This window comes from Sycon ciliatum, chromosome 1 (genome assembly GCF_964019385.1).
Source record: "Sycon ciliatum chromosome 1, ocSycCili1.1, whole genome shotgun sequence".
Classification (NCBI taxonomy): Eukaryota; Metazoa; Porifera; class Calcarea; order Leucosolenida; family Sycettidae; genus Sycon; species Sycon ciliatum.
In genome coordinates this window covers 33893457-33920354 of record NC_088643.1, presented here as the reverse complement: position 1 = coordinate 33920354, position 26898 = coordinate 33893457, and the positions used below count along the sequence as shown (strand labels likewise).

The 26898-nt window shown below is 47.4% G+C and overlaps 1 protein-coding gene and 1 long non-coding RNA gene across 6 annotated transcripts in view; both read right to left on the bottom strand.

Annotated features, from left to right (window-relative positions):
- Window positions 1–20752, bottom strand: part of LOC135823811 (uncharacterized) — a 26378-nt gene extending 5626 nt beyond the window's left edge. Inside the window, exons 1-4 of one of the 5 annotated variants that reach the window (XR_010554766.1) lie at window positions 20254–20747; window positions 18132–18173; window positions 7385–7488; window positions 1300–1398 (exon numbers count right to left, since the gene is read on the bottom strand). Coding sequence is in view for 1 of the 5 variants with exons in the window: in XM_065336662.1 (XP_065192734.1) it covers window positions 7385–7488; window positions 9129–9746 (722 nt within the window). In the remaining 4 variants the exon portion in view is untranslated. The other 4 variants (XR_010554767.1, XR_010554770.1, XR_010554765.1 and 1 more) reach the window with 4 other exon arrangements.
- The window catches only part of LOC135823832 (uncharacterized), a 154497-nt gene that overhangs the window by 82013 nt on the left and 45586 nt on the right, over window positions 1–26898 (bottom strand). The window lies entirely within an intron of this gene.

Below are 26898 nucleotides of genomic sequence, written 5' to 3'. Positions count from 1 at the left end.
CGAATAAACCACAGCACAAGTGGGAATGTGGTGGGTGTCTTCTGCCTATACTTAATTATCTATTCAACTGAAGCTGCAGGAAGTGGCCAAATATATCTCAGAACTACCATCACGCACACACGCACGCGTGCATGTACGCATGCATGCACGTACCTATGCACACACGCATGCATGCACGCATGCACACACACATTAACTACAACACACAGCAACTTGCGGTACGGGGGAGTGCTGGCCAGCGGAGTGTGAGCCTTGTCGACTGCCAGAGCAGGATCTTGGCGGAGCCAAGAGAGTCTAGAAAGGTCTGAGGGACGACGACAGAGTGCCGTGACTACCCGGAAATGAGCGTTACCAACACCCCTTTTATTCACTTTGTCGACGCGAACTCGATCTTACGTAACGTTCGCGAATGCTAAAATACCTCAGTTTGAATGTTTCACGTCAATTTTCTCCTTTTTTGTCTATCGCCATATTTACCATGGCGATGTGCAGTGCTGGCAGTTTTGATGCGCATGCTTGATCCTTTGGCGATGATGTTATTGGCGGGCTGACTGCACTCGAGGAGTCTCACGTTTTTGTTGTAATGGTGCGTCTGATGACGATGAAGTCCAATCCTTCTTGTTCTGTGTCCAATGTCAGTAACAATTAATTCAGTAACGATAGAGCTACAATTGTAGAGCTCTCTCGACTCAGCGAATAGAATAACTTCAGTCAAACAGTATTTTGTGAGTGGCAATCAGGCGGGGAAATTCAAACTGTGTTTATGCCACCACAAGCGTCGAGCGAACGTCACATGACGCCCATGTTGAGCGCAACATACAAATGCCATGGTGAATGCCACGTCGCACTTCGCCAACACATTGAATGTCACATTTAATGACACGTAGAGTGTCACGTCACCTAGAGTACCCAGGCGCGTGCGCCGGTGCCGTTCAAGGGGGGGGGGGGGGTTCGGGGGCCTCCCCCCAGAAAAGTTTCAAAAAATGAAGCAAAATCCTGCATTTTGAGCGAAAAAGGGGGGTTCCGGGCACCCAGGAACCCATACGGGGCACGCGCCTGGTACCACGCGTGCATGCACAATGTTGTTTGGCCGACATGGTCACCGTGACGTGCAGCGCACGCGACCGTAGACAGTAGCAAAGCATGAGTATACAGCAACAGTACTATCAAACATAGCAGCATAGCTTGAGCGGTAGCACGAAGCTACGTGCACCCATTAATCTGCATTATCACCACACACACACACACACACACACACACACACACACCTGCAGACCCAAATTTTGCATTGTGGTTTACCTCAGGTTTAGGAGGACTCTATCTGCGAGAGGAGATGTTCTCTCTCAAAGCACTGATTATGTCAGCTAGACTATGAGATGAGCCAACCGAACGTCAAGTCTAAAAAACAGCAGCAGAGGGGTCACCCACAAACACACAGACGCAGACACAGACAGACATACCATTGGGCCATCGGACGCCCATCGCCGGAGGCGATGATAAGGATGCTACAGCAGAAGCCATAGCAGCTTGTGCTGGGATTGCACCATTCAACAGCTTGCAAGCCTGAAGAATTGACCGCCACTATTCAGCCTGGTCTACACCATACAGCTATGAAGTGGCTTTTTCTGGCCAGTGAATCCCTACTTTTTGGTCTTTTTTATTTTTTTCCACGCACACACATCACACCACATACTCCGGCATGCACTGGCTGTTGGTAACCACCCAGGAGCAGTGATCTAGCCAAAGCCGGCTCAGCCGGGCGACCTGCCGGCTGAGACAGCTCCAAGGGTAATTTTGGCCGGCTGCAGTCACCCCCATGTAGACTGTAGTGCACTGCACTAGCACTTGAGTCTAGATGGTGCAGTACAACCCATATCCTAGGCGTAGGTATGTACAGTACACTACGTAGCACTGGCTAATCAGGCTCAGTGCTAGCTCTTCACACAAGCTCAAATGCACTTGAGTATGCACTTGAGTACGTCAGTAAAATGTAACAGGTTGGGTCATGGTTCACTGCTTCTGGTGGTGTACACGGCTGTGACTAGGCTGGGACTTGTCAGATGACCAATGTACACTGCATGCAGACATGACCTTGGTGAACACATGATCCATGCTCATGTAGCTGTTTGCTTCCTTTTCATATTTTGTTAATTTACCTATAATCACATTGTCACAACTGCCTGATGAATGCCCATAATTGGACGAAGCGAAAGGACATGCAAGCTGCAATGAAAGATTTGTAGTGGTGTGTGTGTGTGTGTGTGTCTGTGTGGATACGTGACTGATGGCGGGGGTCTGTGGGCGCAGCCCCCAGAACGATGCATTTTAACTAGAACGTTGGCCGGCTGGCATAAAATCCTGGCTAGACCTCCGCAGGAGAATGAAAGAAAAGTCAGGAAGAGTCTGAGAAAGAGAAGAAAGACGTGTGTGACCATAATCGTCGGGAATCGAACCCGCAACTTATCGATTGGAAATCGCTGCACATACCACTGCACCATATGGGACACCCACCCACACACACAAGACACACATACATACATACACACACACACACACACACACACACACACAAACACACTCACACACAAACACACAAACACACATACACACACACAAACACACACATTCACACACACACACATGTGCTCGCACTCGCAAACGCACACACACACACACACACACACACACAAACATACACACCCATACAAACACACACACATACACACACACGCAAACACATGTACACAAACAAACACACATACACACATACACACACAAACGCACTCACACACACACAAACGCACGCATGCATGCACACACACACACACACACACCTGTATGCGCACCTGCACACACACACACACACACACGCGCACACGCACACACACACATACAGACACACACACGCGCACACTCACACACACACACACACACACACACACAAATATGGACATACATACACACATGTGCAGACATTAAATACAACACACAGAAACTTGCGGTACGGGGCAGTGCTGGCCAGCAGAGTGAGAGGCTAGACACAGAGAGATTCAGAGTCGGCCGGGTAGACACTGCCGGAGCAGAATCTTGGCGGAGCCAAGTATATACAAGAGACCAGTCGACTACCGGAGCAGGATCTTGGCAGAGCCAAGAGAGTCTAGATATGTCCGAGGGACGGCGACTGAGGGCCCTGAGTAGCCGGAAATGAGCATGGCCAACACCCTTTTTATTCACTTTATCAAAGTAAATGAGTGATGAGAAATGGGAGGTCGGAAGGTGAAACACAACGAGCAGACAAGAATGAACCACACACAGTACGGATCGAAATTTATAGCGACGCGAGCTCTAGCAAATCATGTCGAGCAAACGTCGAGCGAACGTCGCATGACGCCCACGTTGAGCGCATCACATATACCGTAAAGTCCGCTGCAAACGCCCACCCCAGCGGGTAACGCCCACCCCAGCGGGTAACGCCCACCCCAGCGGGTAACGCCCACCCCAGCGGGTAACGCCCACCCCAGCGGGTAACGCCCACCCCAGCGGGTAACGCCCACCCCAGCGGGTAACGCCCACCCCAGCGGGTAACGCCCACCCCAGCGGGTAACGCCCACCCCAGCGGGTAACGCCCACCCCAGCGGGTAACGCCCACTTCTCTGCAAACGCCCACCCCAGCGGGTAACGCCCACCCCAGCGGGTAACGCCCACCCCAGCGGGTAACGCCCACCCCAGCGGGTAACGCCCACCCCAGCGAGTAACGCCCACCCCAGCGGGTAACGCCCACCCCAGCGGGTAACGCCCACTTCTCTGCAAACGCCCACCCCAGCGGGTCGACGCCCACTTCGCTGCAAACGCCCACTTCGCTGCAAACGCCCACTTCGCTGCAAACGCCCACTTCGCTGCATACGCCCACTTCGCTGCAAACGCCCACTTCGTTGCAAACGCCCACTTCGCTGCAAACGCCCACTTCGCTGCAAACGCCCACTTCGCTGCAAACGCCCACTTCGCTGCAAACGCCCACTTCGCTGCAAACGCCCACTTCGCTGCAAACGCCCACTTCGCTGCAAACGCCCACTTCGCTGCAAACGCCCACTTCGCTGCAAACGCCCACTTCGCTGCAGACCCCCACCCCAGCGGGTCCATACTATTTTCGTCTTTTTCAGGTCAATATAGTTGTAGAAAACTGGCATTAAGGTTAAATGTGTACGAGAACGACTATAATGCCTACAAACTGGATATGTCTTACCAAGAGGCTCTACAAAAGCGATTGTCATTATCTTGCTGCAAAGAAAAAAACTTCAGTCGAGATTTCCTTTCATACGATTGTTAGGTACCTCCTCCCGTACCTTTTCTAGCTGGCCTGCATGCACTTGCGTACTCACCTTTTGTCTCCTTTTGTTCCGTTGGCCTGGGTAGCTACTTGAGCGCCCATATTTGCCATAGCTACCCAGGCCCTTCATCTTGCCGTTCAGACTTGCTCTCATTCTCTCTTTTCTCACTCTTCAATGTAGTCGTTTAGTTCGTCTTGGTCTCTTGTCTCGTCGTCTATAATAAATGTCGTTCCCCCAACCTACCTGTTCCCGTTGTAATGTCTGGATAATATGTCGTCAGTTGTCCTGTTTCGAACTCAACATTGGCGCCCGATTATTGATCAACCCACGACCCTGAGATCATCCCATGCCCAGTCGTCCTCAACCGCCATTCGTCTCGTCTATGTCCACCTCGTCTCGTCCAGGTCCATCTCGTCTCGTCTCCAACCGCGTCTCGTCTATCAACCTCGTCTCTCCTACGCCAACCTCGTCTCGTCTATGTCAACCTCGTCTCGTTTCAAGCCATGCAGGTCAGCTACCTTTCTCTCTTTCTTTTTTTGTATGCGTTCCTTCTTCGTCAAATTTATTTTCGTGAATTTTTTTTGTAGTGTGTGTGCGCGCGCGGTTGTCCTTCATTAATATTAGGGGTCCGATCATGGTGAGCCACGCTCTCTTATTTATGTCGTATATTGAAGAGTAACTAGGCTCTATTAGCCGTGCACAATACTAGTCATCAGAATACAATTCAAGTCCCTCGTCGAACTCCAATAGTTATTTTTGGTGCCATGTTTTGAAGGGGCGTTTGGGCCCGTTGTTATTGGCAATGTACATGTACACACTATAGTATAAGTAGTACAGGAACGTTGACGCTTGTAATGATCTGTAGTGCATTTTTTAGTACACACTTTTGTGAGGCCCGTGCGTTGTGTGTGTGTGTTTTTTCTCCTTCAGTCATTTTTTTAAATCTTTTTCTCTCTTTTTTTCTCTCCGCGAGGACGCGGGATTTTTTTCATGGAGGGGTGGTATGTTAGGTACCTCCTCCCGTACCTTTTCTAGCTGGCCTGCATGCACCTGCGTACTCACCTTTTGTCTCCTTTTGTTCCGTTGGCCTGGGTAGCTACTTGCGCGCCCATATTTGCCATAGCTACCCAGGCCCTTCATCTTGCCGTTCAGACTTGCTTTCATTCTCTCTTTTCTCACTCTTCAATGTAGTCGTTTCGTTCGTCTTGGTCTCTTGTCTCGTCGTCTATAATAAATGTCGTTCCCCCAACCTACCTGTTCCCGTTGTAATGTCTGGATAATGTGTCGTCAGTCGTCCTGTTTCGAACTCAACACGATGAATGAGTTGTCTTTGTTATTAGTTCGTTCTTCATGAAGTAATGCCGTAGAATCCATCTGGTTTTCAAATCATAAAATTTCTGCATTGCCACGATGTCGCGCTTTCAGAATGGAACGGTGATTGTTCTGACGAAGCGTCATTCAACGACTTGACCGGTCGCAGTATTGCAGTTGCAAGTCGAACAGGGGGGGGGATGTCACAGAAGCTACACCTACAAAGTCGCTGCTAACTTGTTGAAAACTCTGAAGTGCTCGAGAAAAACCCTTGCCATTGCGCTTTGCGTGATTTGGAAATGATGGCTTGAAACACCGTCAGAAGTGTATTTGGTTCCTGCAATAGTCTGTTCTTCGCTACCTCACCTGTTTATTCCGAAGCAACTCCCGTTTGGATTTTCGAAATTTAACAACCAACATCATAAAATCACTAGGAGCTAGCTCGTAACTAGTGCCCAAAAACATTTTGAAACCCAGAAAATGGACATAGTTTACCGTAGCAAAGCATTCCTCGCGCTACGGTGTGAGATGCACTTTCGTACAGTAGGGGTGAAAGTGCATGGGGTCAGTGCATATAGGCCAGCAGATCTTGCAAAAATGGGGTGGGCGTTTGCAGCGGACTTTACGGTATATGCCATGGCAAATGCCACGTCGCACGTTGCCGACACGGTGAATGTCACGTTCAATGGCACGGAGAGTGTCACGTCACCTAGAGTACCACGCGCGCATGCACAATGCTGTTTGGCCGACTTCGTCACTGTGAAGTGCAGTGCACACGACCGTAGACAGTAGGAAAGCATGAGTATACAGCAACAGCAAACATAGCAGCATAGTTTGAGCGGTAGCACGAAGCTGCGTGCACCCATTAATCTGCCTAATTATCACCATAATGATACACACACCATTGGACCATTGGACGCCCATCGCCAGAGGCGATGATAGCGATGCTACAGCAGAAGCCATAGCAGCTTGTGCTGGGATTGCACCATTCAACAGCTTGCAAGGCTGAAGAATTGACCACCACTATTCAGCCTGGTCTACTCCACACAGGTATGAAGTGGCTTTTCTGGCCAGTGAATCACTACTTTTTTTTTCACGCACACATATCACACCATATACTCCGGCATGCACTGGCTGTTGGTAACCACCCAGGAGAATGAAAGAAAAGTCAGGAGGAGTCTGAGAAAGAGAAGAAAGACGTGTGTGACCATAATCGTCCGGAATCGAACCCGCAACCTATCGATTGGAAATCGCTGCACATACCACTGCACCATATGGGACACACACACACACACACACTTGTACTTGTGCTTGTTGCTCACTGCCAAAACTGGTCACGTGGGTCTCCCCGGGAGAGGGAAGAGAGACTCAAAAGGAATCTTGGAAAGATGACTCAATTGGCTATTGAACCGCCCAACAGCCGACACCCCCTCAAATCCCCAAAACTCTGGGTGGACTTGAAAATGATCCCACTTATGGGCTCACCACACCTCAGTAAGTGGGTAAGGACAAGGTGCAGAAAAAGGATTGACGGCATCAGAGTATACGTCCTGGGATCCAACTGCAGTTACCCCTGACCCCAGTGAAGGTAATACTTGCTACTAGTGTGGGTGACTAAATCAGAGTGGATCTGATATAAGCTTCACTAGCACCATTGATTACCGAACTAGCTGACACACATACACACACACCCGCGCGCTCGCGCGCCCACGCACCTGCAGACCCAAATTTGCATTGTGGCTTACCTCTGGTCTAGAAGGACTCTATCTGCGAGAGGAGATGTTCTCTTTGAAAGCACTGATCGAAGTATGTCAGTTAGACTATGAGATGAGCCAACCGTACACCAAGTCTAAAGAAAAGCAGCAGATGTATAACACAGAAACACACACACATACACATGAACCCGCAATCTATCGATTGGAAATCGCTGCACAAACCACTGCACCATATGGCACACACACACACACAAACACACACACAAACACACATACACATACACATAACACACACACACACACACACACACACACACACACACACACACCATTTGACCATTTGACGCCCATCGCCGGAGGCGATGATAGCGAATGCTACAGCAGAAGCCATAGCAGCTTGTGCTGGGATTGCACCATTCAACTGCTTGCAAGGCTGAAGAATTGACCGCCACTATTCAGCCTGGTCTACACCGCACAGTTATGAAGTGGCTTTTTCTGGCCAGTGAATCCCTACTTTCGGATCTTTATCTTTTTTGCTTTTTTTTCACACACACACATCACACCACATACTCCGGCATGCACTGGCTGTTGGTAACCACCCAGGAGAATGAAAGAAAAGTCAGGAGTAGTCTAAGAAACAGAAGAATGACGTGTGTGACCATAATTGTCGGGAATTGAACCCGCAACCTATCGATTGGAAATCGCTGCACATACCACTGCACCATATGGGACACACACAAACACACACACACACACACACACACACACACACACACACACACACACACACACACACACACAACGCATGACTGCATGCACACAAACATGTACGCGCACACGCACGCACACACACACACACACACACACACACACACACACACATATAAACTACAACAAAATGCGACTTGAGCTACGAGGGAGTGCTGGCCAGCGGAGTGAGAGGCTACATAGAGAGAGATTCAGGGTCGGCAGGGTGGACACTGCCGGAGAAGAATCCACGAGAGACTTGTCAACTGCCGGAGCAGGATCTTGGCAAAGCCAAGAGAGTCTGACACTTGTCGACCGCCGGAGCAGGATCTTGGCGGAGCCAAGAGAGTCTAGAAATGTCAGCAGGACGATGACCCATAGCCCTGAGTGTCCGGAAATGAGCGTGGCCAACACCCCTTAGCGCTTGCACCCGAATGCATCAGAACAGTGTATAGGAAATGGGAGAGCCAAGTGACTACATGCAATGGAAAGTCACAGAGCAAAGCTGCATGCATACCCACGTATTCTCACAACACCGCACAAGGATGATTGGGGTACACCAGTGTGCTGGTTTCGATCAACTGGTGAAGCGATTGGCGTTGCAAACAGCCAAAGTGATCGCTCACGACTGAGCCGCAGCAGTACCCGCGACCGGGTGCAAAGTTCCCTGATCGACGTTGCAAACAGCCAACCAGGGTGAAGCAGTTGGCGTTGCAAACGGCCAAAGCAATCGCTCATGCTTGAGCGGCAATAGTACCCACGACCGGGTGCAATGACTACTGATTGGCGTCGCAAACAGCCGACCAATAGTATGCAATTTTAAGCAGAGATAGTAGCAGCAAAGCAACCAGTTGAAGGAAGCTGTTCCCAGAAAACCAGCACACGGCACCCCAGCAAGCGTTCACCACCAATGCACGAGAGCTCAGAACAAGTGAATTAAGGCACGAGATGGATAAAGGTAGGCATGCAGATGGATGAAATCCAACGCAGGTTCTCAATACGACAATTTAGCAATGACAATCGGTACCTGTATGTCAAGGCTATATTGCATCGACTGGAATGGCAGCACTGCTTGGTCTGGTTGTGCTTGAGCAGCTGGGGCGAGACGCCGAAATTCCTCCATGCGGAAACGAGACAGCGAATCGGCAATGCAGTTAGACTGGCCAGCAATGTGAGCAGCAGCGACGGTGAAATTGAAGCGGGCGCACACAAAGAACAGCTCCCTGATCAGGGTCATCACTGGCGGTGACTTGGATGTGCCGGAGCGGATGCAATCTACCACAGCCTTGTTGTCACAGTGCATTGTGATACGAAGCTGGCGCCATTCCTTGCCCCACGTGCAGCACGCTGTGACCAACGCGTAGAGCTCCTTCCACTCAATGCTGTGAGCGAGTTGCTCAGACGACCAGGTCCCTTGAAGCCAGCGGCCGCTGTTGAATGCGCCCCAGCCCAGGGTGCCACTGGCATCAGTGAACAGCTCCAAGTCTGGAGATGGTGTCCAATCTGGGAACAGGAAGAATGATTTTCCGTTCCATTCTTCCAGGAGCCGTAGCCACCATTGGATATCTTCCTGGCACTCGGTAGTCAGACTGATGCGGTAGTGAGGCTGCTGGTAGCGACTGCAAATAGACCACAGGCGCCGCATAAATGTCCGACCGGGTACGATGACTCTTGCAGCGAAGGAGAGTTTCCCCAGAAGAGATTCGAGTTCGAGGGAGACATGGTAGGGTTGATGCTCGCTGCAGTCAACAGGCGCTTGATGTCAGCCAATTTGTCGTCAGGGAGCCGGGCTTCCATCTTCTCACAATCCAGGATAATGCCCAGGAATGTCAGGGTACGAGACGGGCCTTCCACCTTCGCAGGCGCGAGCGGGACTCCGAGGTATGAGAATGCACGGAGAAGAATGGCCAGCTGCCGATTCGCCACTGCCTGGCCCACGCTCACGCACAAGTAGTCGTCCAGGAAATGCAGCAATTTAGGGATGGAGAATTCGTGGTGCATTATCCATTCGATGGTGGCTGCCACTGCATCAAATACCGCTGGGCTAGAGCGAAGCCCAAATGGCAAGACACGGTCGTAGTAGTACTTACCCTGCCACAGGATGCCTAGGAGATGCCAATCCTGTGGGCGGACAGGTATTTGACGAAAAGCGCTCTTCACATCGAGTTTAGAGAGATAGACAGGAGACGGGGAGGACATAATGATGCTAATGGCTTCATCAATGCTGATGTACTGCAAAGAGAAAGGTTCAGCAGGGATCCCGTCGTCAACGCTGGAGCCGGCAGGGCTGGACAGGTGGTGTATCAAGCGTAGCTTGCCATTCTTTTTCGGAACGGCGCCAATGCCAGAGCAGTACATAAATGAGAATGGGGGCGAGTCAAATGGGCCAGCCGTGTAGCCGGCGTTGCAGGAAGCGGTGAGCTGTGCAGACACAAATGCAGAGTGCTGGAATGCTGATGAGAGGTTGGACTAGTGTTGGTTAGTTATGCGGTTGCCGGTAAAGCCAATGTCAAAGCCGCAGCGGAGGCCGTTAATAACATACGAAGCCAATGAACTGTCAGGGTGGTTACGAAGCAGTGATTCGAAGCGAGAAACAGAGAGGGCGTGTGGACAGCAGGACATGCGCTTGTGAAATCAGTGGAACGTGAAGTGCAGGGAGAAATATGTACAATCGCGGGAGCTGCAGCCAAAGCAGCACAGTTACTGGCGCCTACCGCACTTAGATCCGTTGTGGTCCTTGGACCCGCAGCGGGTGCAGACATGGGCGTACTTGCACCTGCTGAGACTGCAACGCCCAGCGTTGAAGTTCCGGCAGATCGGTTGGCCATTAGACACCGTACGGACCCCATTGAAGGCTTGCTGGTTGTTACGTTGCGGAGAAAGGGACACTGGCCGCCTCCGGGATGGACGAGGCGGCAGGACTCACATGTGGGCCTTGATTGGCTAGTCACGGACATTTGCCACAGATTGATGTCGATGACGTCAAAGCGCTTGCCTGGCTGAGCAGAAATGGCAGAGCGAAACTGGGTGTCGTACGACAGCCAAGCCTCCGGATAGTATTGCCTGTTGGCTGCAACAATGGTGGCTTGGTATGAGAGCATCTCCTGCAGGCGGGTTGGCAGAACACACGATGTTCATGAAGAGAGTCCATGCCTCCAGCCATGTCGGCAAGTCGTGGAAGCGTCGACGAACGGGCTGGGCAGCTCCACCTTCCACCACCTGTATTCCAAAACATAAATACGCACCATAGCAGCAGCACCAGCAGCAGCAGCAGCAGCGGGGAAAGAGACACCTACAATACGGAGGATTAGCAAGACGAAATTCGCATTCGTGTTCACGAACATTTTTCGGTTCGCAAACTGGATTGCAAACTTTCGCATTTTTCGTTTGGAAAAGTAGTCGAAACACAAATCGCGGATTCGTGTCAGGACAGTCATCAATTTACAATGCCGTACTGTCTGTGAGCAATGTACGACGTGTCAACGTCATGCATGTGTGAATTCTGTTTGCTAATCCTTCTCAATGCAAAATTCCATCACTGAGTTCGACTTTGCTTGGAGTGCGAACACGAACGCGGATTCCGTCTTGCTAATTCTCCGTAGTGTCATGATGTCATGATAGAAGAACAGTTACAGCCTGGTACATGTAGATAGAAAGCTTTTCCAGTTCTCAACGCTAGTGCTCAAAGGAATACACCGAGTACTCGAGTACACGCTCGCTGAGTACTTGACTTGAATTCAAAAGGGGCTCGATACTCGATAGCATACACGTATAGTAGAGGAATGTATGCTGTCATGACTTTTTTGTGCAGCACAAACTGACAAAGTCTATTTATGTAGTTCCTCTCGACGAAGTCAGAGCCAGGCGCGTACGCAGGGGGGGGGGGGGGGGGGGGGTTCCCGTTGCCCGTAAACCCCCCAAATGTTCCAAACGAGCAACGTTTTTGGGCATTTATTGGTAGGGCGCATGATCGATCTGGCAAGAATGCAAAACTTCAAAAGATCGTAACTCAGTCAAATCTCGCTCAAATCCAACGATCCAAATATCCAGGTCGAATAGAAAACTCTCAGCTGTCGGTTAAAACAATTTGTGAAGCGCTGCGAGCAATGTATCGTGAGATAAATCATTCCTAAATTGAGCCGCGATCTTGGCAATTTCAAAAGCGCGCAGTGCGACTTGAGAATCGAGAATTTGAGATTTTCGTCACGCTGATTTGCTCAAATTTGCAGGGGCTTCCCTTGTGATATTTTCAAGAGTACACAGGAAAAAGTCGAAACTCTGCGATCAAGAAAAACGAAATCGCTGGAGCAGGACGCGTTTGGGCCTGTTTGGGGCATTTTTCGCACCGTCGCTGCACTCTACCGCTATAGCCTATAGCGCTGGATATGTATATGACTGTACTGTGTCCTGGCTATCATGGTCGACCTCATTCTCTCCCTGATACCTTTCCACTTCCAGGAAGCCCAATATAATGAAGATTGAGTGAGTAGAACTGAAGTTATGATCCAAACAACACGAAAAAATGCATAATTTTGAAAATTTCCTACGGCTCTTTAGGAAGGGTTAAAACTAACACACTTACACACACTTTGTTACTGGTTGTTTGGGATTCGGTTGGAAACCCCCCTAGAGGTGACCCTGCGTATGCGCCTGAGAGCTGTGCCTCTATTACTGGAAGTGTTTAGCTATGTAGATGCAAGTGAAAGAGAGAAAAATCAGTCCGAGAGATGTCACTGACTTTGGGCGAAACTTGACCTACCCTGTACAATGAACATGTGTGCTCAATTTGAAGCTAAAGTTGGCGTGCTGGGAATGTGCACATTAGAGCGACTAGGTTGTGTTATAGGGTACTCAACTCGATAGTGGCACTACTCGTTCGATAGCATAGAGTGCTCGTTTGAGCACTACTCAAAACCTTGGCAATGTACATTTAGATACTTGGTCAGCATCAGCAATATTGTCGCTTATCTTTCGACAATTTGAAATTAGACTTTGGACAACAACGTGTGCACTTGAGGTGATAAAACGTGGTACGATAGAAGGTAAGGTATAGAATGACAACTAGCCATGAGGAATGTATTGTCCAAGGAAGTGTTCATACTTTTGTTGGTCCTCCTCGTCGCTGCTCTCGGCTCTGGATTGCTCTCTCGCTTTTGCAAGCTCATCTCTATTCCTCTCCGCTGCCTGGCTACTTTCTAAAGGGAAGTCGATCGTGACGGTTGCCTTCTCTATATGACTTCGCGTGGGCAACACGACTACCTGTGTGGTTCAAATCAGTCGCCGTTCTTTGCAAGATTTTATATTGAACGACGACGACGCGTACAGTACTGAGTAAATCTCCACGGGCGCTGGATACTCCGAGCGTTGAGCTGGAGGTGAGGGAACTACGATCTCAGCTTGTCGAGCGATCCCCGAGGTGAGCCTTCTCAGCCGTTTTGCAAAATGGAACTGATTTCGAGTATAGTAGCCGATTACTTTATTGTGCGTCGCGCTGCTCTTACCTGTGCAGTGTGACAAGAAAATATATTTTATGCGGCGTGGTATCAATCAGAATCACCCACCCGTCGCTCTCGAAATCAACTCCAAATCTAGCTAGACCTTTCAGGTACTAGTAAACTAACTTACTAACCATTAATGGGATGAAATGGGCTGCCAAGTGAGCATCCCCGACATATAAACCAAGCTGAAAGATAAGCGACAATAATATTGATGACGCGGACCAAGTAGAATCTTTCTCACTACTCAAAACCTTGGGGGTGTACACGTACTCTGGAGCTGGACGCCAGATGGGACGCAAGGCAAAGAAGGACGCATACATCACGCTGAAGGTTCCTAAGGACACCTTTCCCGGTCCCTACCATGCCGGCTCATTAATCCCTCAAAGAGTGAGATTGGCATAGTCTCCAAGTCCATACTCGATACCGCTCTAAAACAGCTCCGCCCCCAGCTGCAGATCAATGCATGGAGGAACACGGCAGTGGTGATAGAGTGGTTCACAAGTACAGTCAACTTGGCTAATAACGACTGCGGATATAACGACAATTCGCGAATAACGACAGAATTTCCATGCCCAGAGCAAAGTCCCATCTAACTGTATACATTTAATTTCGGATACAACGACTATCTGAATAACGACAATTCGTGAATAACAACAAGCTTTTAGTGCCCCGAGGTCATATCCACTGCTTGAATAACGACTTTCTGGGCTTTTGACAGCTACTTCAAGTACCTGTCATGCAGAAGTACCAGAACCCATGGCGATGGATAAAGGTACACATGCAAGAAGATGCAGCCAAGGGGGGTGGGGGGTGCTTTTATTATTGTTACTTTTTGCTTCTACATGTAAATACATGCAGTTGTAGTGATCGGCACAGCTACATATACATGTAGTTGTATGGTGTACATGATTGTACAGTAATCATCATAATTATATGTACAGTACATGTCCCTGTATACGTACAGTACATGTCCCTGTATATGTGTAGGACTCAGTATAGAGTCCATGCACTATATGATGTCCAGCACCCTATATAGAGTCCATTGGTCCAAAATCCACTATACAGAGTCCAGGAGTCCACTCAGTTTTGATCAGCTTCAACCTGCCGCGCAATCCCCTATAAGGAGTACACTTTTTCTACCAGTCCCCTATTCACAGTCCAGGAGTCCAGTTTTATCCAGTCACGCTGTCCTGTGTGTTGTGCCCGAAAAAGAACAATTCATTTTCAGTTTTGCTTGCCTGGTGGCAGCGCATTCCTTTCTTCACTTCAGCCATGGCTGCCAGTTCTGCTGTGAAGTTGCTGACAGTAATCTGTCACGAGGTAACCAAGGAGGATAAGGAGACGTTCAAAATCAAATCTGGAAAGCGTCTTGTGGTTCTCTGAAGACGTTTCATCAGTGCGCGGGATGACAGCAGAAATTGCAGAACGAGAAAAGTTCAGCACAGTTCAAATCTGACGAGTCAGGTACACTGACACTCTCTTTCGTTCGACGCCACAAGGATCCCCTGTTAGGCTGGCCATTGCTGCCAGTAAGACGTTTGAACGGTTTCATCAGAGCGAGGGATGAAAGCAGAAAGCGGAGAAAGAGAAAAGTTCAGCACAGTTCCAATCTGACGAGTCAGATACACTGACACTCTCTTTCGTTCGACGCCACAAGGATACCCCTGTTTGACTGGACAAGAGCTGCCTGTACCACCGTGTCAAAAGGCTGTCCAACTACATGGCAGGACGATGACTGAGGTAAGGAAGCTTTTACTCGTTTCGATTGGTCTGCTCACGGTTCTGTCGTTATGCTTGAATTTTTTTTCCATTTTCAAGGAGCGTATCGCGTTTGTTTGATGTTGCTTGAATGAATGCCCTAAAAGTAATCAACCACTTCGTAATAGTCCTCAAGGACTGCAAGGACTTTGCATCAATCGTATACGATCGTCTAGCTATCATCAATTATTATAATTATTTCATGAGAAATGTATTTTTATCCCTGTGATAATTATGTGAAACTCCACGACACTCTTCCTCTAGTATGATGTCAAATACAATGGGATCCACAAACGCAGTGCCAGTGTACTAGTAGTAGTAGGAGGATTGCTTGTATGCCAATGACAAGAAAAAGCTTCTCCTTGAAGTAACCGTTTTGATGTCACGAACATGACATTGTGTCAGTGAAACTGCCTCGTGACAACAAATCATTGCATTTCCATCTTGGGGAAGACTGACTGACGGCAACGCTGTACAGATTGTTCAAATCATCTCATTTCAATTTAGTTGCAGTGAAGTGAAACACTGTGTACACTACAGGTATGGTGGTGTGTCTGTGCGTCTTGAGTGTGCACAAACGATCTTATTCCTCGTATTACTAATAGATTATTGTCCCCTCCGTCACCTGTTCACAGGTCTTTGAGTGAATTGATTTTCATTGAGCCTCACATTCTTTGAGAACTTGGTAGTTGTGTGCTCCCGTGCATCATTACGGTAATAAGCGTATCCTTGTGCTATCTATTTGTTGCAGGTGTGCTGATTTTCAGAAGCTTGCGGAACTGAGTGCTGCTGAACATTTGCATGGCCATGAGCAATGGTGAAGCTTGCTATTGCACTCTCAGCATGTGCTAGTATTATGCTGACTACTGCACTATGTTACTCTCTTACACTACTACATGTATGTAAACGTGCGTGCATCCGCCCAGGTATGCATTCGTTTCGTATAATTATTTGTTATCCCTCTTGACTTTACTTGTAAATGGGTGGACGTTTGCATGGCTGTTGGAGTTGCGTGTGTATGGTGTCTCTACTCTTTTTTTGGTGTTTTCTTGACGTTGTACAAGTTTGTGTGTGTGTGTGTGTGTGTGTGTGTGTGCGCGCGCGCGCGCGCAATAATTTGAAAACAAATAATTCAACCTGGGCTCTCCATTATTCTCTTTCGATTCTTGTTTTTTTCTAGGCATTTTCTTGGCGTTGTGTGGGTGTGTGCATGTGTGTGTGTGCGTGCACAATTATTTGGCAACACTACATGATTGAGATATTGTAATTTGCAGCGTCTGCGAAGAGACCACTTGATTTGAGGATGGTGTTTGTAGGCTTTTTTATGTAATGAAGTGGCTGCAGTGGCGCCTCAATACATATTTTTACATTGAGAAGTGAGTGATGTAAAGGATTAAAGGGAGAGGCCGTTTTCTGGTTATATTCACTGCTTACAGCAGATCCTATGTCTAATTTCGAACTCGATAGGGGATGCCTAATTGGCTGGACTTTATACAGGGAGTGTTGTCCACATAAGACTCTTTAATCTTTATAGTTGATTTCAAAGTTTGGACTCCGTACGGTTGATTTTGAACCAATGGACTCTATACAGGGAGTGATGTCCATCTAAACTTTGAGCTCACAGTTGATTCCAAGTTTGGACTCTGTACAGTGGATTTTGGACCAATGGACTCTATATAGGGGTTGGACATCATATAGGGGCTGGACGCTCTACTGAGTCCAACATATGTACAGTACATGTCCCTGTATACGTACAGTACATGTCCCTGTATATGTACAGTACATGTCCCTGTATACGTACAGCACATGTCCCTGTATATGTACAGTACATGTCCCTGTATACGTACAGTACATGTCCCTGTATATGTACATGTAGATGGCTCCAAAGGCCAACTTTTCAATCTATTTCCCTTCCATATTGACTTTATAGTTCCTTTCAATTGTAATATGAAAATAAAGTACATTTTGACATAGACCATGAAAAGAGATTCGTTTTGATATGCATATCATACTATACAACAATATGGGTTCACATACATTCAAATGGGACTTCGGGTATAAGGACACTTTGCGAATAAGGACACTTTTCGGATGCCCCGCCGAATGTCGTTATTCGCAAAGTTGACTGTACACCAGAAAAAGAAAAGTACATATTTGTGAGCTTTGACTGTGTTGATTTCTACCCCTTAATCGATTATACCGGATACTCGAAATAGATTTCGTTACAAGCTAACAAATTGATTATTGGAAACGTTTCGATTACTCAATTGTGCATACAGTATACATGATTATACACGTATGATTGTAGATAGACCAATGTGCGAGGAAAAATTCTCTTCTCCCCAGGATCTATTTTAAAATTCTAAATTTGTAAGTTAATTTTCGCATTTTCAGCTTCTAATATGGCTTTTGTCTGTACGAGAAGAAACAATCGAAAAATTAACCAATAACCGATCGATAGTGGTTCAGGTTATTCCGAACTTATTCGATAGTCAAAAAGCGTAATCATTTCACCCCTACTGTTTTCTGATGATCGCTTAGTGCGTGAAACTCGGAGTAAAACACTTTTTCATCCTCCTAATATTGTTGTAGTGTAAACGTAGATAGAGATCAGTACCAGTGCTTTCAACTTGCTGGGATCATCGGGTACACTGACACTAAACCCAACCTAAATCATGCATTTTGAAGTGGTGTGAGCCAGGAAAATTCATGCTGACATGTACCAGCGGTGCTGATGGCGACAGCAGAGGCAGTTTAATGTAAGGGTCACTGACCTTGGGCCGTCCTTGCTGTCTCGTCCGGAAATCCTTAGTCACCTGAGAACACACGGGAGAATGAAGAAGGCGGCGTATGGTGCAAGAGTAAACCAGGTGGAGAGAGCATCATTCACCCCACTGGTGTTTTCGGCCTCGGGTGTGGCGGGCAAGGAAGCCACTATATTTCTGAAGTCGCTAGCTGCTTTGGTTGTAGACAAAAACAAAGACTTGGTATATTCTGCCGTGATGGGTGAGTTACGCACCCGGGTTTCGTTTTGCCTGCTGCGATGGGCAGTCACGTGCTTTAGAGGGTGCAGGGCCTCTTACTAGGGAGTTCAGTCACGTGACAAATCAGCTGAAAACAGCCTTCACGCGGGTCACGTACATTAGCATGGTAGCGGTGGCACCATGGACTGCGCTGCAGTTTTTTTCGAATTACTTTGTCCTGCTTTCTTTTTCAAAGCTGAAAGTTGGTGCGTTTGATAGCTGAGGTCTTCCTGCTCGTTTTGGTGCTGCACTTGCTTGGGCAACTGTAGTTTGAGCTTTTTGTTGTGAGGAGTGTAGTTTTCAATTGGATTTTTCATCCGTTTGGAGGGAGTTCACGGCCAGGGAACACCCACCATCGTGTTCAGCGACCTCGAATTATGTAGAATAGTGCTTTCTTCTCGAGCTGGGGAATCGCTCTTGATCGCGCTTTCAAGACGTTCACCTCCTGGTCGCCCGAAATGAATGAATTTCTGGACCCAATATGTTCAAGCGCTAGGAGTGTTTCAGATGATTTGTTGGCCCTAGTGAAAGATTGCACCTGACGGAGACTTTCGCTATTGCGACAAAGTGAGCTATGTTTTTGTATTCGACTCGTCGCCTTGAAACCAGAAAGAAATTGCTATGGAGTGGTGCTCTGACATGGATCGCGTCAGTGATTGGATTGTACGCGTATTTCACTATTGTGCATTTTACATGTAAAATGTACATGTACATGATTGATCAACTGTGTGACTGCCGCAGTAAATTAAAGTTGGGCATCTGAAGACTAAACTGCTGTATTTATTATTTGTACATGTATAATACAACCATAGCAATCAATGCTCACTTCAATTTCATAGTAATGGAACTCATGTTCAATGGATTTAGCATTGTTGCTATGGTGGTTGCTACGGGCGCCGCGCTCGTTCTCATTGGTCATCGCTTGCCGAAATATTATATTTTGGTCAACATTAGGACTAACTAACCTGCATTGCACCCATAATTATTGCACCTATATTGCACCTACAAGCCAGATTTCATAGCATTCTGACAATATTGTAATGTTGCTAAGCGCTTGCTAGGCTTTCCGGAAAACCCTGTTGGTGCCACATCAGTATGGCATTCCGCATACATCATGATGAAGGTTGGCGTATGACTTTGACGCCTCATATCTCTGGTATCCTTCAAGATTTTTCATCCAAATTATCTGTGCTATCTCCTGTACTGTAGTTCTTCCCGAAAACAAACAGTATTCTTGGTTTACTACGAAAGAAAGAAATACGGTGATATCCCTACTCTTACATTCGCTGCATGTTCGGGAGCCCCATTGCAGCATATTGCCGCCGGCTGTGCTGACACGGGCAGAGGCGTGACTTCGCCTTTGCATGCCGCTAGGCAATCTTATTAGATAACGATTTATTGTGCAGCTTCTGTGTTCAATCTACATTTCAAATGAGTGTTCTATTTATTTCCGAATTTGGGTTGTCTTTTTGCTTTGACTCTTACTTCATGGTTTAACGCGATTAGCCCAATTGGTGTTGTGAATAAACCCGTTCTCAAGCAGCAGCTGTGTTGGTGGTGACAGCAGCAGAGCCGGCGACGCTGGTGGCTTAGGAGAGTAGGAGAGTGGGAGACTAGGAGAGTGGGAGACTAGGAGAGGTGCTGGCGGTGACAGCAGCACTAGCGGCAATGCTGGTGGTGACAGCAGCAGTAGGGCGGTGCTGGTGGCGACACCCGCAGCAGCAGCGGTGATTTGGTGGTGACAGCAGCAACAGTAGCGGCGGCGCTGATACCAACAGCTAGCTTGACCTTGATATTTATCCAGTGATAAATTTAGCAGCATTCATGTCCAGGTAACTAGTTGTGTATTTGTACAGCTATGTTTCAACCTCACCTTTCTTCCAAGTCCATGTCTGAATAAATCCGTGAACCCGCTAGAAACCTATCCTCTTCAACAGATGTAGCATTTGAAGGTAGAAATAGCGAACTGCGGCATCCCTTCATGACTACGTTATTTATGGACTATGCGCCACGCTTCAATAACCGGCTGGCCTGTTCTGATCACTATGTTCTGGTCACTTAGAGGCAAAGAGTAAGATTGTGCAAATAAATTCTAGCTTGCTTCGCCACAAATAAATTTTAACTTGCTTCGCCGAGGAAACGCTTGCAGTGTAGATACTCAGGATGACATAGTCTGGTCGAAGGCAGGAAACAGCACGACGACAAGCCTCTGGCTCTACTCCTAGTCCTACCGCCATACTACTGATACTACTACTACTACTAGTAGAAGTCTGCGCCAGTAGATTCTACGAGCGATTTTCTGCATCCGCACTCATGCCATGGCCTAGTGATAGTATTAGTAGTGTGACTGTCTGTGTAGTCAGTCCGTTGATCTACGTGAGTCAAGCACGGCGCTCAGCTCCGCCAATCCATGCTCTTTGAGTCTTTACTTCTTGACTTTAGTTTTTACTTCTCAGCTTTGCTGCTAGCTCGGCGTAGCCATGGTAGCTGTGCTCGCTGTGCAGGTCTGTGTGAGTCACTGTGACTGTCCGCAGAGCTAGAGCTGTAGTGTCTACCAGGTCTACGTAGTGGGCATGATTACAGTATGGGTTAGCATGGTTAGTGCGCAGATCTACGCTTCCGCATGTCCCGCTCAGTGCAGCTGCGAGCTCACCAGGTCACCACCGCGACCTGGTGAGTCACTGACTGGTGTCGGTACGGTAGTGGCCGAAGCATGCATCTACTCTCACACACGCACTCTCCGCTAGCGCTACGCCTATGCATCGCATGTGCTTGGGCAAGTATTAGTTGGGGAGCTTGGTTTTTTCAGGCTTCGATTGAGTCACACTGCAGTGTCTGTAACACGGTAACCAGTACTTTGAGTTTTGACTTCCGCTCCTGGAAGCGAAGGCCAGATCCCCCCAGCCAGGGCCAGACCCAGGCTGGACCCAGGCTAGAGATTCATGACCACACGCACAGACTCAGTGATAGTCATGTACTGATGTAGTCATGTTGTACAGTTGTAGTTGTACCATGGCATGTATACTGGGCTAGGCAGTCTCCAGTCTGGCCATGGCCCAACATGACAATCATGTCGACAGTCAAGTCAGCAGCGACTCCCTGGCGGAGCGACTCGCAATATTCCCACTTCGAAGCGAGCGTGCAAATAACCTATATTTGCACGCTCGCTTCGAAGTGAGCGTGCAAATAGGTTATTTGCACGCTCACTCGCCGGGGTGCAATATAGCACTGCAGTGCATCCACATAATCATTGGCTGGCGGTGTACTGGGGAATATTGCACGCTCAGTAAGGCCGCTGATTGGCTCAAACCATGGAGACACTCACGTGGGGTGCGATAACAGAATGTACTGGATGGTGGCAGTGTTGCCTACCGCCCGCATTTGTATTTTTACGGAAATACGAAGTTTTGTCCGCAGTATGGATTGCGCAAACTATCGTGTATGATAGATTACTAAAACCTTTGTGTTGGGTTCAGTCAGACAAGACAACATTGGTGCTAGTTTCAGTTCTTGTCCAAAACAAACTCAAATCAAATATCCGAATCCAAAAACCTAAACAGTGTACGAAAACAGCGATCACATGAAAGATCCGCTCACAAAACATGCCTAAAACACAGAATAATAAAAAAGAGACCCATGACGCATAATGTACACAGCACATACATGTACATGTACATGACGTTACATTGTATAAGTAGGTGGGAATCACACTCCTGTGATCACAACACTTTGTAACTCCATCGTTTCTTGTGAAAATTCAACACTCGAAGGGTATACGTGGTAGCGAAACCTCCAAGCTATCCAATGCAACAATCGCCGAAGAGTGACGATGTTGGATTCCAGAGATATCGAGCGCCGTGTTTCGATATTCTTACCTCGGCAAATCCTAATTTTTGATCGATCTCTTCGTCATGTTTGGAGAAAATGCCTTTTTGCATGCTCTTGGAGCGACTGAGCACATCATAATGACGTAACCGGTTGAAGTCTGAATCGCGTCGAAAACATTTCAGCGTTCTGTGATGAAGGAGAGTGGAATGGTGTTGATGGGACAAATATGCTTGCATATTATGCTTGAAGATGACTTTGCTGTGTTACGGCGCCTGATTTGTGGCAGCTTCATAATGGAGCTTGGTATCCTGGCGTTGCTCCTGCCAAGAGCTTTCCAACGAGCCCTAGATTGTGAAAATCAAGCGAAGTAGACCACGGTTATGCGGACCTGGTGAGGTTGAAAATTGTACTGTATTCAGGTTGAAAAATTTACTGAATTCGTAAGGTTGAACATTGTACTGAATTCAGGTTGAAAACTGTACTGAATTCGTAAGGTTCACAAGTGAACTCTGTGACTGGAAAAGAAGTTGTACAGTATCTCGTTTGATTCTCCAAATTACACTCCAAATCAGTCAAAATGTTTACCCAAAAAACGAGTACGCAAAACTGAAAAATGGCACTGGCAATACGCTTGGGGGTAGAGCGCACTTGGTAACACTGTGGTGGGTATCGTGGGCATTGGAATGTATTGTGGGCATCTGAATGAATTATTTGTGGGAGGCATCTGAATGTATGGTGGGCATCTGAATATATGGTGAGCAACTGAATGTGTGGTGGGCATCTGAATGTCTGGTGGGCATCTGAATGTGTGGTGGGCATCTGACTGTATGGTGGACATCTGAATGTGTGGTGGGCATCTGAATGTATTGTGGGCATCTGAATGTGAGGTGGGCATCTGACTGTATGGTGGACATCTGAATGTGTGGTGGGCATCTGAATGTATTGTGGGCATCTGAATGTGAGGTGGGCATTGGAATGTATTGTGGGCATCTGAATGTGTGTCAGGCATCTGAATGTACATGTATGGTGGCCATCTGAATGTGTGGTAGGCATCTGAATGTGTGTTGGGCATCTGAATGTGTGCTGGGCATCTGAAGGTGTGGTGGGCATCTGAAGGTGTGGTGGGCATCTGAAGGTGTGGCGGGCATCTGAATGTGTGGTGGGCATCTGATTGTATGGTGGGTATCTGAATGTATTGTGGGCATCTGAATGTGTGGCGGGCGTCTGAATCGATGGTGGGCATCTGAATTTGTGGCGGGCATCTGACTGTATGGTGGGCATCATAATATGTGGTGGGTATCTGAATGTGTGGTGGGCATCTGAATGGATGGTGGATATGTGAATGTATGGTGGGCACCTGAATGTATGGTGGGCACCTGAATGTACATGTACATGACATGGTGGGTGTTTGCGCCGGTATTCTCACTCACAACCAGGGAGTAGTAAAATACAGGGAGGTGACACGCCACTAATCGTGATTTTTGATGGGTGCCTCGCGCTTGTTTTTTTTCTTTCGCAAAAAAAGATGATCTGCTGAATCAATCTTGAGTATTTGTCGAAGAACTGATCCGTGAAAAGGTCTATCCATCTCATGGAACAGCATTTGTTTTGCTCTTGTGATACATCTGTGTCATCGTCATATGGAAAGGTACCACCCTTCCGAAATTCGTCCCGATCGACGGCATGGAGCAATAGAACGAAGGTGATTTCCTTGAGAACAATACGTGTACGATTGGAGATGAAAAACGAGTGCACCGATTTCGAAGTCGAAAAAATCTCTAGGACACCACACGATCGGCACTAATTTCTCCTCAGTTGTGATCAACCAGTACTTCTCTACCTTCTTTGTGATGATGAGCATTTCATATTATGGTATGCTAGAGATTCGGGAGTTCACTTTTCGGAATGAAATGTTCCTAAGTTTGTCAAGGATTGAAATGCGGGCTACGTCGTCGTAAACAGCTTGTATCGACACAGGAAAAATCTACGGCACGCAGGGATATCTCCCAAAGTGATACCACTCTTGCTGGACTTCTATCCTGACATAGTGGTAGTTTGGTCGACTACCAAACTTTGTGAAGGCAGACAATTGTTGGAAATTCTCAGCGCTGAGTTTCTACGGGCTGCAGTAGGAGCCTCTTTGGCGGTAGGTATTTTACTACTCCCTGATCGAGAGAATCCTGATTTGCGCGCGTGTCTACACACTTCGGTACCCATAGTACCCCAATCTCACCCGCCGGGTGAAAACGGTGCTGAGGCAATCGTCAAACTGGCCGTACATGCTCGAGTCACCTCCCTGTATTTTACTACTCCCTGCTCACAACACAGAGTCTGAGGTTTATAGAATATTTTCACTAGGAGAAGACTGTATCCATTGCAAACTGATTGCAATACTTCAAAATGGCTAGCTACTACCTGGTAGTAACAGAATCAGCCAAAGAGAAAGAAAACCACAACCACCACTCGGATTGTGCCAAGCAGGTAACAACAAAGAGCAAACTAAACTCAGAACCAAAACCAAAACAACAACTGCACCAGCAAGCTCTTTCCTGGTACTAACTACAAATACATCAAAATCAAGCAGCAAAATGCAAATCCGCACGCGTGTTTGCCGGAACTGAACCTCCGTAGCGCAGCTGATCATTGCGGCTGCACGGGACGACCTTCCCGCCACAGTAGGGCAAAGAACTATGCATGGAACTAGCAATGAATGCATGCAGCACACCAGCAAGCTGTCCCTACGCAGACGTCTAGTCTAGCGTGAGCAAGGATGAATAATTGAATAGCATGAGAAACATGATATGACACATTGACTCCTATGATGCATGCAATGTATACAACAAGAAGCTACAGGTCATGCAACTGTGCACAACACTTCAAACCAGCGGGTGTAGTATGAAAGGCAATGCAGCAGTTATGAATAGGGACATCAACAGGACACAACACACAGTAGTCATGAGCAGGCTGAGGTAACCATGGTAACTGAGGACCGGGGAACAGTACAGACATGTGCACAACAGCACCTAGGTTTACTACTACCCAAGGTTATGTACTCCTACTACTTTAGTTATTCATGTCTTGGTCTAACTGAGCAAGTTACTAGTGGAGATCTGCGGGGTGACTTTGTCGTACCAACCGTGGGTATGTGAATGTCTGATGGGAATATGAATGTGTGGTGGGCATCTGAATGTATGGTGGGTATTTGAATGTCTGGTGTGCATCTGAATTTTGGGGGGTATCTGAATGTTTGGTGGGTATCTGAATGTACATGTATGGTGAGCATCTGAATGTGTGGTAGGCATCTGAATGTGTGTTAGGCATCTGAATGTGTGCTGGGCATCTGAATGTGTGTTGGGCATCTGAATGTGTGTTGGGCATCTGAATGTGTGTTGGGCATCTGAATTTGTGGTAGGCATCTGAATGTGTGTTGGGCATCTGAATGTGTGTTGGGCATCTGAATGTGTGGTGGGTATCTGAATGTGTGTTGGGCATCTGAATGTGTGTTGGGCATCTGAATGTGTGTTGGGCATCTGAATGTGTGTTGGGCATCTGAATGTGTGGTGGGTATCTGAATGTGTGTTGGGCATCTGAATGTGTGTTGGGCATCTGAATGTGTGCTGGACATCTGAATGTGTGGTGGGCATCTGAATGTGTGGTGGGCATCTGAATGTGTGGTGGGCATCTGAAAGTGTGGCAGGTATTCAAATCCATGGTGGGCATCACAATGTGTAATGTATATCTCAATGCATGCAGTGACGTCACAAATAAAATGGTGGACCATCCTGAAAAATTTGGCGATAGGTTCACCCCTATTTTCAGTTTTTAGTGTTTTAAAGCCAGAGAACAAGTTTTTTTTAATTTTCTGTTGATATTTTTTAGACCATCTGCCTCCCCATTTCCACATTCATTTTCCCCTGGGTGACAGGTGTTCCGTTCCATCTGGGCTTTGCATAATACAGATCCGAAAAATGGCTCCTCAAGTGGCACTATTGAGCAAGGAAATTGTGAAAAATATCTGCAAAAGCCACAAAATAGAGCCATTTCTCTATCACTGCAGAATGCATTTTAGAGTGAACTATGGAGATGCTGGTGATTCCATGACGTGCTTGATTCCGAGGAGATGCAACTGTTCCTGTACTGGGAAAATCTACATTGACATGGAAAGTATCAATGTCAGCGTTTCGCATCAAGACACTATAACACTTGGCGTATGTCATAACTGCACAATTGCATACACTGTCAAGGTTGCACACGTATAATTATAACAGTCGACTCCAAATATAACAAATACCATTGTGCAAGGTAATTAGTCCCATATACATGTAAGCCAAAGTTCTCTAAGTGACATGTGTGGCCCATGGCAGTCTGAGTGCACTTGGCTAACGTGCGACCCTACAAGTTAATGTTCGTTATAAATGAAACCTGTTCGCTATAAAGGGTTAGTTTTGTATGGGTTTAAACATGGACATGAACTATGTTTCGCTATATCACGAAATTCCCTATACTGTAAAAGCCATTATTCTAACGAGGCGCATATATAACCATTTCCCCAAATTGACTAGTTTACGTGTACCCAAAGTAACGATTCTCACTCATTCCCAACGGTCAATAGGACGGTATATGTATCGATTTCTGTGTAACGATTTCTATTTTAACGACAGATTTCTCCTCGTTAACTCGTTAGAGTTAG